Source organism: Microtus oregoni, unplaced genomic scaffold, assembly GCF_018167655.1.
Source record: "Microtus oregoni isolate MIOR12 unplaced genomic scaffold, Mior012 000012F_ref0000307, whole genome shotgun sequence".
In the NCBI taxonomy this organism is placed as follows: Eukaryota; Metazoa; Chordata; class Mammalia; order Rodentia; family Cricetidae; genus Microtus; species Microtus oregoni.
Window position 1 is genome coordinate 53,550,626 of NW_024543071.1, and position 12,171 is coordinate 53,562,796.

The 12,171-nt window shown below is 40.4% G+C and overlaps 1 protein-coding gene across 3 annotated transcripts in view; it reads right to left on the minus strand.

Moving 5' to 3' along the window:
* Positions 1-12,171, minus strand: part of Chka (choline kinase alpha) — a 50,151-nt gene that overhangs the window by 21,873 nt on the left and 16,107 nt on the right. Inside the window, exons 2-4 of one of the 3 annotated variants that reach the window (XM_041661132.1) lie at positions 11,238-11,349; positions 1,318-1,347; positions 335-388 (exon numbers count right to left, since the gene is read on the minus strand). In XM_041661132.1, the coding sequence (XP_041517066.1) occupies positions 335-388; positions 1,318-1,347; positions 11,238-11,349 (196 nt within the window). The remainder of the gene's footprint in view (positions 1-334; positions 389-1,317; positions 1,348-11,237; positions 11,350-12,171) is intronic. The other 2 variants (XM_041661133.1, XM_041661134.1) reach the window with 2 other exon arrangements.

Consider the following 12,171-nt stretch of genomic DNA (forward strand, 5'->3'; position numbering starts at 1 on the left):
TCCGAAAGTAGAGACGCTGCCAGAGAAGGTAGGTGCCTCCACATCAGAGCATCAGAGATTATTTCCTAAGCCTGCATCACTCAGCATCTCTAACACTACTTAGAAACTGCCACCACAGACAATTTGACTCTGTACCCTCAGGAGCTTGGAAGCCCCTTGTGGCTCAGCTTCAGTGAACTCGCTCCAACTGGCCCAGAGCCTTTCTTCTGAGAAACATCAAAGATCAGACGTTTCCAAGGGCAGAGATCAGGCCTGTCAAACCACAAACAATTTGGTGAGGCTGGACACCACCAGTTTACAGCTCATGCAGATGAGAATGGACTCAATTACTTACTTGAAATTCATTTTCATTCTGAGCTTGTTCGGATCCCTCTTTATTACAGGACCTCTATGAATGAGAAAAAGCAAACACTTCTGGTGAGATGGAGCACACTGAGCAGGCACTAACTTTGCAACCACAGAACGGGTGTTCACAAACATCTCAGCTCTTTAACAAGGACTTTTTGGCCACCCAGGTGAGCGGCGTAATCTAAAGGCACCAGCAATCTCCAGCACTTGTGCCAACACCTTCAAAGTGCTTCACCTTTTTACAAGGAAAGGGACACGCTGCTGGGGACTGTCCCATGTACCTTTCAATCTCACAGTTGGAGGGAAGTCACTAGAGAGTGTCCTCTTCTAATTGGGCCTGAATTAGCTATGTGGTTCTCTCAGGGAACCTGGAAAACAGGAATGAATGTCCACACACCCGTGGAGGGCTGCAGGCAGCAGAGCATGTGGACAGGGAGGAAAGCACTAAGCAGGCGGTAAAGTTAGTGTGAGTGCTGCACACCTGCCACTTGCTCAGACTCGCCCTTCACTCCACCAGTCCAAGTTTAGGCTCAGCTGTTCCGCTCGCAAACAGAGGACTCATTTAACAAAGCTCTAGGACTGCCTGGTAACTGGGACGTTAGGAGCTACTCTCAGCACTTTCCTCCTCAGGAAATTGAGAATTACCGGCAACAACTTTCTAACAATAACAAAATACTGGACCACTGGCTGACAAAGAGCTTGGGCTACTTCTTACAGGTCACATATTTCCAAGCCACCCCCACCCCAAGCACTTTAAAACCAAAACACTGTCTTTTAGTAAGGGTTAGGAAAAAAATAAAATCAGAAATTTAAGGGTTGTGTCAAATTGTATACTCAGCTGCCTTCAAAACTGTTATGTTACAATTATATCAGGTTTACTTCAGCCAAACTCAAAAGGAATCCTGTAAAGGAAACCTCTGTAAAAGAATTACGCTAACAGATTCTTGAACATCCCATAAAAAAACATACCTTGCCATTCCACAGCTTTATCAAAAACACCTGTACCAAGGGTGGAAAGTGTGGACAGGAAAAAAAGATGCCACGTTAAGCAACACTGGCTACTCTAGCAGCATTCAAAACACCCTGTGATTTAAAGTAACCGTTCTCACCATCATATACCAAATAACATTCCACAGATATCGGAATAAAAAAGTACATCTCTTACTTCTTTATAAAAGCAGACAAAGTAAACATCCATGTTCATAAAGTTATCTGCAAAAGGTTCCTAATCGCTTGTATTTACACATATGTAATAGTAAACACATCATGCGAGTGAGTACATTTGAAACAGGGCAGTCAGTACAAACGGTGTGCTATTTTCATTTGTGTAATCTGCATTTCTCTGATGGAAATCTAGATGTTACAAGTTAAATCCCGTTACAATGAAAGACACAAAAACAAAAATATAACAATAACCCCTAGCTCTTTGCTGATCGTGTGTCAATGTGAGGACAGAGTGACTATGTATTGGAAAACTTTACTGCTCCTCATACCCAGAGCACTGTGGCACTGGCATCTCTGCTTGACTCTTACACAGCAGTCTATCTCAAGGAATCTAGGGGTTCCTAATGGATACGGGGCTCCACTCTTTATTGTCAGTGTTCCCCCAAAGCACAAAGAAAATCCTGATGCTTCTTGCTGTGGTTGGTGTGAGCAAGTAAGCACTGTGCTGTGCTGCGCACGGCAAACATACTCAGTGCCTTACCTGGTGCCCGAGAGCTGGCTAGTTGTCCATGCCCTGGAATGGGGAACTGGCCGTTTGTGAACCAGGAGACCAGATGGGGCTAAATGTCTCTTTAACGGTCTATGAGCTTTTTTTCCTTCAAGGAAAGATATGAATAAAACAAGTTCCTTGGTCTGATAGTTACATACCAATACTCTTCAAAAAGTAGGGACAAATAAGGAATCTGTATAGCCTATAAAATTTGCTGTAACGGGATTTGACCTGTACAAAACCCTAAATGACTATGGTTATTCCTATGCTGTTACTGCTCTAACTGTATCTTAGGGAGACAGTTAACACGTTGTTAGCTAACAGAAGTCCTTTCCCTGTCTAATGGTGCTCTCTCCAAAACAAGTCACTTTACCTGAAAATACAAACTAGCTTAGTCCAGGACCACTCTTTTATAGTATATTGTTACAAGAAGTGGACATAAATTCCATGCTACTTTTCCCACACTCACCCACCCCACCCCGTTCCAAATGAACCTATGATTTAATTTAACATAAGAGCACCATCGCAAAGGCAAGATGGACTTCTGTAGTCCCATGTTCTGTTTCCTCAGTACAGAATGAGCTGGAACCCAGGAGAAGGGAGAGGAAATCTCAAGCAGAAAGGCAGATGGCCACGAATCATGACTACTAAAGGCAGATGCCTCTTATGGTGTATCGGGCAGACCTATTCTGTGTGAGACATTTACTCTGTGAGAGTCCCGAAGACTGTCCAGAAGATATAAAGTAAATTAGGACTTGGAATCTGTAATAATTTACATTAGTGGCACATTTTATTTAAGGCAAGGATTAAAATACACTATATAAACATTTAGCACAACTTTACATTTTCCTCCAACTAACTTGAAAGTTGAAATTATCTTTCAAGTTACAAAACTTAAATTTTAACATTACTCATTTTATTAACTGTATGTGTTGGTGGTCAAAAAACCATCTTTGGAAGCTGGCTCTCTCATTCCACTGTGGGATCCAGAGACTTAACACTGTTAGGTTAGTATGGCAAATGTGTATTTATATTCATTGAGCCTCCTGCTGGACCTACTTAATGTTTACTTATTTGTGTTTTAAAGAGGTTTTATTATTCTCTATTTATTTATTTATTTATTTTTGAGACAGGGTTTCTCTGTGTAGCTTTGGTGCCTTTTCTGGAACTAGTTCTTGTAGACCAGGCTGGCCTCGAACTTACAAAGATCCTCCTGCCTCTCGAGTGCTGGGATTAATGCATGCATCACCACTGTCCGGCAAGGCTTTATTATTCTGTTTTTAATTATGTGTATTCATGTGTATTTGAATATATGTGTGCAATGCCTGTTGAGGACAGGTGTTGGATGCCCTGGAACTGGAGTTACATTTGACTGTGATCTGGGTGCTAGGAACTAAGCCTGGGGTCCTCTGTAAGTACAATAAGTGCTCTTAACCACTGAGCCATGTGGAATTACAGGCAAGTGTGAGCAGCCACCCTTGCCTTTTTTTTCTTCTTTTTTTTTTTTTTTTTTTTTGGTTTTTGGTTTACTGAGACAGGGTGTCCTGAAACTCACTCTATAGACCAGGCTGGCCTTAACGTCACAGAGATCCACCTATTTCTACCTCCTGAGTGCTGGGATTAAAGGTGTACACCACCATTGCCTCTTTTTAAACAAGTCTTTCTATTTATTTATTTTATTTATTTATTATGTATACAGTATTTTATCTGTCTGTATGCTTGCTGGCCAGAAGAGGGCACCAGATCTCATTAAAGTTGGTTGTGAGCCACCATGTGGGTGCTGGGAATTGAACTCAGGACCTCTGGAAGAGCAGTCAGAGCTCCTAACCTCTGAGCCATCTCTCCAGCCCCCACAAGTCTTTCTATAAAATATAAACTGCAGCCTTTTAAATGGCCTGGAGCCTATGGAGGCTTAAGAATAACCTACTTAAACTAAAAAACTAACGGTCTGTTTAGTCTGGAACCAACACCAGCGCAGAACCTGAGCATCTCTTGGTCTATGGTCTACTAGAATCCCAAGAGAGAGGGGATGGTCTCTCTGAAGCCTTCATAGTAGCTTAGGTTTCATTACTGTGCAGCCTAGGCTTGGAAGACTTGAGGTCTCCACCCCAGTTAGCCAACCACACTCAATTCTTGGTGACATTGACATACCTTTTTTATTGTTATTGTTTGTTCTTTCAGTTGTTTTTGAGAGAGGATCTTACTATAGTTCAGGCTAGCCTAGAACTCAGTGATCTGCCTGACTCTTACTGTCGAATGCTGAGATTGAAAGCCTTGCACCATCATGTCTGGCAAGAGACACCTTAACAGGGAAGGCAAAACCTGTTGTGATCCCTAGTCACCATAATTCTGCTCAGTCCCTGCTACTATTAATGCTATTGCTCCATCTTAGGTGGTCAAGAAAAAACAAAAACCAAAAATCACACTGAGTGCTGTGTGGAGGGCCCTCACAAAGCCATGCAACTCAGCTAACATAATTTTACTCTTTACTTGTTATGACTATGTGCATGCACATGCGTATGTATGAATGTAGGACAGTCAGAAGACAATTTCCAGGAATCATTTTTCTCCTTCCACCTTGGGTTCTGGGGATCAAATTCATTTCATTAAGCTTGTTGGGGAATGCTTTTACCCACTGATCCACTTGCTGACCCTCAACATTTGTAGCATGTACATCTCATTATTATCATGGGGCATAGCCTTTTTCCTCTTTGGTTTCAATGGAGAAATTAAAAAAAAAAAACAAACTTTGTTTAATACTTTACAGAAAAGGTTCTCAATGCAATTGTTTAAAGTGTAGCTTGTATAATTACCTAGTGGAATCTAAACAAGTCATTTCTATGATCTTATTATTACCTAGTCTACCTTCCTGAACACCAGGGACTTTCAGGACACTCTCAGGGTTTGGGTCTTTTCCAGTCAACCTGATAATTGATCTAAGGCTTCTTACATTTTCAAGGGTTTGCAAGCAACTTTTTTCCCAGGAGTCTCCCTTCTCCAGTCTGGCATACTTCCAGGTTGGGTCAACACTGCTAGACTTCATACAGGAACTGACATGGTGAAGTGAGGGGCTGAAGGTGAAGAAGAGTGACCCCGCTCCCAATAGATATATGTGCACAGTGTGCTGCAGCTGAAGGAAGAACCTGAGTACTTCAATTGCATTCTCAAGTTGAAGCCATGAATTCTGAATATTAATAAATGTCATTTTCTACTGAGGAAACAGAAGATAAGGGTCTGGTTTGCCTTGAACAAAAAAAGCAAAAAGAAAAGGTGATATTTCAACATATAACATCCTAAATCTTAAATCACTACCTCTTTAAGCACAGCACAAACTGTAGCTGGTGCTACTTAACAAGCATTACAATTTTCTTTTTTAAAAGCATTTGTTGAATCCAAAAATTAAAGAAAGAAACGAAAGCTGTAGAGAATGCTCCAACTTCAGAGATCTCATACTATACCGTGAATCGTGTCTGTCACCTGGAAACCAGAGTGCTCCAGGCACGATCGCATGGACAAGCCTGCAGCAGAGAACACATGCACACAGCTAAAGTGGTACATTACCCCCCACACCCTTCACTCCCCCAACATATTCCTTCCCAGAGAGTGGTGGGGCTGTGGTCACGTCATCATTCCAGAGATCAGATCTGCACTGGCTTTGTGCTATAATCCCAAACATTTCCAACCAGCAAGGCAAAACACTTTTTGAATAGACCAAAATTAGACACGTCAGTCTGTGGTTTACTTAGTTACCAAAAGGCACCAAAGCAGGTATTGAAAGACAATAGGTAGTGATTTGGCAACTATATCTGGAGAGCATTAACTAAGAAATGCTAGTCAGGCCAAATGGGTGCCCATAATAGGACTGTTTCACTTCTGCCTCAGAAACAGGTATAATTACACTGTTCTCACAGCACAGAGGATCTTTGTAAAGCAAAGTTACCCACACAACTTGAACTCATAATGACATTAATGTAATAAGGAAAAGATAGTAGTTCCCAGGCCTCAATGCCAGGGCCTGGCTCTCCACCAGGCGCCTCAGTGCTTAATTCACTGCACAATGTATGACCTCAATTCTTCTGAGAAATATTCAAAAAACAAAAATGATTTATCAGTAGCCAATAGTTCCATACTGATTATCTACAAGCTATTCTTTATTTTACTACAGTTTAATTTTTAAACTGTACTTAAGAGAAAATAAGAAGACATTTTGTTTTCTTCTGAATTCAAAAGGGACAGTGTACCAAATTTAATCTTTGCATCACTGATAAATATCTGCGTTGTGCCTTGATACCTTTAATTATATTATAGTTAGTATTCAACAAGCAGTAATATTAGCCTTCTGTTATTCAAAAAACAAACTCAAACATTTTTGCAGACAGTACTCGAAGGAGCTCTTTGATGTGTCATAGATACTCGTGCCCAGGCATTCCACAGTGGGGAGGCCAGTCTCTCTGCTCGGAGGATCTGGCCTAATAGTTACTGTTCCGACACAGGGCTGACAAGGCACTCCTCTGAGCCAACTAACAACTTACACCACATGGACAACACACACTGACATTTGTGTCTTCCACAATTTATGATAAATAAACCGTTTATTAATCAGCTAAACTTGCTTCCTTGCTAAAGGATGCTGCAGAGTTCATGTTTCTTCCCACTTATCAGAATGGAAAAACCCCAAGTTACACTGAGAGCTGGCTTAGGAGGTCTAAACTAGCTTCTAATAATTATATTGCCATCCAAAGTGGAAAAGGCTGAACTATTTATTTTTCAAATTTTATACTAAACTACTTTAGTTCACAGCAATTTTATATTTGAGCTTTGTTTTCATCACCTATCCAACTAATAAAAACAGCCCTTTATTTAAAGAAAAGCTAGGTTATATAAAAGCCAGTACATCGTGCTGCCATGTATGTTCGGGTTTAAAATTTTCTACAAATACTGCACAGCGTGTACCTTGTCTCATCCTGTGCTTACATCTTCAAAAGCAACTATTCTCACCTTACACACAGAACTTTTTTACATTAGTCCCTAAAACTCACATAGATCCTAAACAGAACCTGCAGGACACTGCTGTGAAGTCTGCTTATGACTCCTCTAACAGGGTAAGGGGAATGGGAAGAGAGATATTTGGGAAAGACACACTGTGGGTCTTAACCCAGTCAGGTGTTACCTTGGCCTTCTGGTGCTAGCCCTTAGATCTGCACCAAAGAGCAGCCACTTCACTGCCACCATAGACATGAAGGACATTAGAATCTCAAAATACCAGAAGGAGAAATGAAAAAACTAAGAAGCAGCTAGTTATTTTAAAGCAAAGCATTTTTCAAACAGCTACCGATCAAAGAATGAGTTTAAAAAATATTTCCACTTGGTGTCTGATTCACAGAAGTTAGTGATCAAAATGCTTAAAACAAGAATGGGGGAAGGGAGAAAGAACATACTAAATTAAATCAGTCTTACAATTAAGCAAAACATCAAAAAGTTTCTGAAAAATACTAAGTCTATCATATGCAGTATAACATTCTTCAAGGAAAGAGTAGGATGTGGCCCCTTAAAGGCTATCATGGCATTTAAAAAGCTAGTGGCGGGGAGACACTTTATTTGTGTCTGGACAAACACACAAAAGATGTTGACCTCCATGAAGTAGAGATAAAAAGGGAGAAAAACAGAAAATTTGAATCCTACTGTTATTAAAAGTGTCCTTTAGTGAAGAGGTTTACTAAAGCAGCAGGAGTTAGGATTTACTAAGTAATGACATTCCTAGCCCAGCCACGTCTGTGACTATGGATCCTATCAGTTCACTATGAATTTTGGCAATGTTGTTATTGTGATAGCAATAAAGCTCTCACTGTATTTCCTTCAAAGGTGATAGCTCAACTCATTCCAAAAAAATCTTAATTTGACAGCTCCAGAAGAGGAAACAAAAAACAAAAATGTTTTAATTGTTAAAATGTCTGCAAAAAATTAAAATCCGTGGTGCAGCCCTGGCATGGTGCTGTGAACCCTCAGCTTTCCTTGGCTTGGCTCTCGTCTATGATTCCTCAGTTTCCTTTCTACCCTATCTTACCATAGCCATTTCAGCTCCCTGAATTTGATCCCTCTCGTTATATTCTCATAGTATCCCCAATGGCCAATAGCTATTAATATCCAAAATTCCAAACTGGCAGCAATTATCTCTGCTAAATCATGTAGAATTTGAAACCCATCCCCCAAAAAGATGCAATCTAAAGCTGTAGGTTCATGGCTTTACTATTTAAACCTCAATGGAAAAAAAACTACACTTAAGCTAATTATATGAAAATAAAAATTCCCATCTATGAAACAAAATAAATTTTTTCATCAAAAATTTGTTTCAGTGTCTATTACATAGAACATGACATTATTTGGCAGGTGTTTTTGTTTGTTTGGTTTGGTTTTTCGAGACAGGGTTCCTCTGTGTAACAGTCCTAACTATTCTGAAACTTGCTAAGTAGATCAGGCTGGGCTCGAACTCAGAGGTCTGCCTGCTTCTACACACACCCCAGAGATCAGTGAGTGCTTTTTATCTGCTAAGAAACCACTGGACTTTTCTGCTCAAACGCTGGCAAGCATAGTCTACATCTCTTTTAGGGGAATACGGCTTCAGGAATAGAAGATGATTTAACATTTTCCTGATTTGAAAATAGTAACTGGATACATGTACCTCTTCCCAAATTCAAATGATTTGTGTGTAAAACATTCTACTCCGTTAGATGGTAAGAGCTAATTTTCCCTTAAATAGCTTTAACTATTCTGCTATTTAAGTTTTCTTTTTCTTACATTTAATTTAGTTGTGTGGGTTTATGCTGTTCATGTGCCAAAGCACACGTGGCAGTCAGAGGACAATGCTCGCTCTTGGCTTTCTACTTCTACCATGTAGGTCCCAGTGAAAGAGCTCAGGTCACATTTATCTTGCTAGCCCACAGTTTGCTATTTATTTTTGAGTTTCCTAACATGTTTTTCTCAAAAATAAACTGAGGCATAGAATTCTGATTGAAAAAAAAAACTATTTCTAGACACTTGCATTAATTACCTTAAGACTTCCAGACTGCTACAGTTCCCAGAGGACAGACGGCTAAGAACAGTGAAGACTTCATCAAAGTCACTCATTCAGTACCCAGCATATTCTAGAATCCAGCTATCCAACTACATAGGACAGCATCAATCTGAAGTGCCTGACACTCACATGCCCTTGGGTAGTGACATCACACTAGACAAGCTGTTGAGCACAGCTGCTGAGCATTAGAGTTCCTGTCACTGCAGCAGGGCTGGGCATGGCAGCTCTAGCCTGGAATCCCAGCATTTAGGAGGCCAAGATAACAGCATTGCTGTGAGTTTGAGACCTGCCTGCTTGGGCTACAATGTGAGAATTTTGTCTCAAAAAAGAAAATGAAAGTTCTAGTGTAACACATGGGAGAACATACTGTGAGCATTTAAAATGCTTCTACTGGGGCTGGAGAGAAGGCTCAGTGGTCAAGGGAACTAGCTGCTCTTCCAGAGGACATGGATTTAACTCCTAGCACCCACATGGCAGTTCACAACATGCCTGTAACTCCAGTTTCAAGGGATCCATCACCCTCTTAGGTCTCCCTCCCTAGACACTAGGCACATATAAGTACACACACATGCAGGCAATATGCCCATACACATAAAATAGCTTTTGTTTGCTTTGGAAAAGCTTTATTAAAAAAAAAAAGAAAGAAAGAAAATGCTTCTACTTAAGCTGTGTGTAGAAATAGTGATTCAATAATTAAACTAGATGTAACACAACTGAATTCAGCTGCTATTTATTAAAGTATTCAAAAAGAACTGCGGAAATAGAAAATGCTAACAAAGATCAAGAACGGAACATCAGTTTGTGATACTCAAAGGAGAAAAAGACTGATTCATTAAATGTGCCTAAAAGACACCAATCATTTCAAAAACTATGCTTTAAAACGGTAGTTTGGAGTGCATGCCTTTAATCCCAGCACTTGGGAGACAGAGGCAGGTGGATCTCTGTGAGTTCCAGGACAACGACAACCTGAGCTACACAGAGAAACCCCATATTTAAAAACAAAAATAATAATAATAAAAAATAGTAAGAAAAAAATAAAATGTAGTTTTATAGAAAAAAACACAGTGGTTGAGAGCACTGGTGATCTTGTAGAGGATCAGAGTTCGATTCCCAGCACCTACATGGCAGCTCACAAAACTCCAGACCCAGGAGATCTGATGCCCTCTTCTGGCCTCCAAGGGAAACAGGCACATAGATGGTACAGACACAAATGCATGCAGAGCACTGATACACATAAAAATAGATTAAAACAAAACTTCAGTTTGGCAGCAGGACTAAGGGTAGAGGCTTGTAATCACAGTACTCAGGAGGTAGAAACAGGAGGATCTAAAGTCTAAGGCCAGTCTGACTAATATAGTGAGTTTCAGGTTATCATGGACTAGATAGAGTAAAACCCTGCCTTAAAAAAAAAAAAAACCCACAAAGATTATAAATCTAACAAATCCAAGCTTTAGCGAACTCTCAGAGAAGTGCTATTAAAGCCACCTGCATTGAGTTCACAACGTGTTAACTACAACACTCTCTAAAACTCCAAAACAATTCAAACAGCAGGTTAATAACTGGACATACCCACATTAAGAGGAACTGCTTTTACAGAGGACCTGAGTTAAATTCCCAGCACTACACAGTGGCTCACAACCATTTGAAACTACAGTCCTAGGGGATCTGACACTGTCTTCTGGCCTCCACAGGCATTGCATGCACATGGTACAAAGACACATGCAGGCGGGCAACACCCATATGCATAAAATACAGAAGTTTTAAAGAAAAATTATACACATTGAATAAAATATTGCTCATTAATCTAAAATACTTTCCTCATGTTAGAATTAATCATCTAAGTCTGAGTTGAAAAGTTCAATATAGAAAGCACTATCAAAGCCAGATCAACCTTACAACTCCCTAGAGTCCTAGTTTACTAGTTAATAACAGATTAACAATAAAAATTGACTGTAAACAATAAACCACATGTGCAACCCAATTAAAATAAAAGCAGTAAGCATCTTAGTACATGTGTACAGCATTTAGGATCTTTTTGCAGGCATCTTAGGAAAGAGTGAAATGTCAGTGGACCACCCCCTCCCAGGTGACCCCTGAACTCACCATCTTTAAAATCGCCCCATACAATCGCAAGAGCACTTTCCGAGGTTCATCACCAACACTGGCTATAGAGTCTGGCAAGGAGCACTGGAACAGCATGTTACTGAGACCGCCCCTGTGAGAGAAGACAGAAGGAAAACCTCAGCCACTCTTTTCGGTGAACACAGATAAGCGGTCATTTGAACAACTGTGTTCATCTGAGTCTTGGTGTAATCATTCAGGGTATTTGAAAACACTGATGCTCCCATTTTCAAACAAATTCCACAAGTACCATTACAAACAGGCTAATCCTTAATCAGTCTGTTCTAGGTTGGGACCATTTAATAGCCTTTGTGTACCTTAAAAGTGATACGGACCAAGGAGGAAACACCTCAGCACTAAGAATGGGAATGCTGGACAGGCAGTGGTGGCACATGCCTTTAATTCCAGCACTCTAGAGACAGAGGCAGTTGAATCTCTGAGTTCAAGGCCAGCCTGGTCTACAGAGCTAGTTCCAGGACAGGCTCCAAAGCTACACAGGCAAACGCTGTCTCGAAAACCAAAGAGAGAAAAAAGAAAAGAAAAAAAAAAGGATGGAAATGCCGCCTCCTCCTTACAAGTCAGGATTTTTTCCTAGCCTACTATTTCCATTACATTGATCTGATATTTTTAATAGTGATCAAAATCTTGGGGCAATTTTGTTGTTGTTCGTTGGTAGGGGGGTTGCCACCTAGTACATGTGGCAATTAGAGGAAAACTTGACAAAACCCAGTTCTCTCCTATGATGTGGGTGGTCTCAGGGATTCCTCATGTCAGCAGACTTGGAGGTAAGTGACCTCGTCCACTGAGTGTTCCCTGCCCTCTTGGGACAATCCTAAAACAATCCTAAAACTCCAGGGTTTTTCACTTGGTGTGTGATTCCAAGACCCATCCGTTTTATGCTAAGGTTAAGTATAAA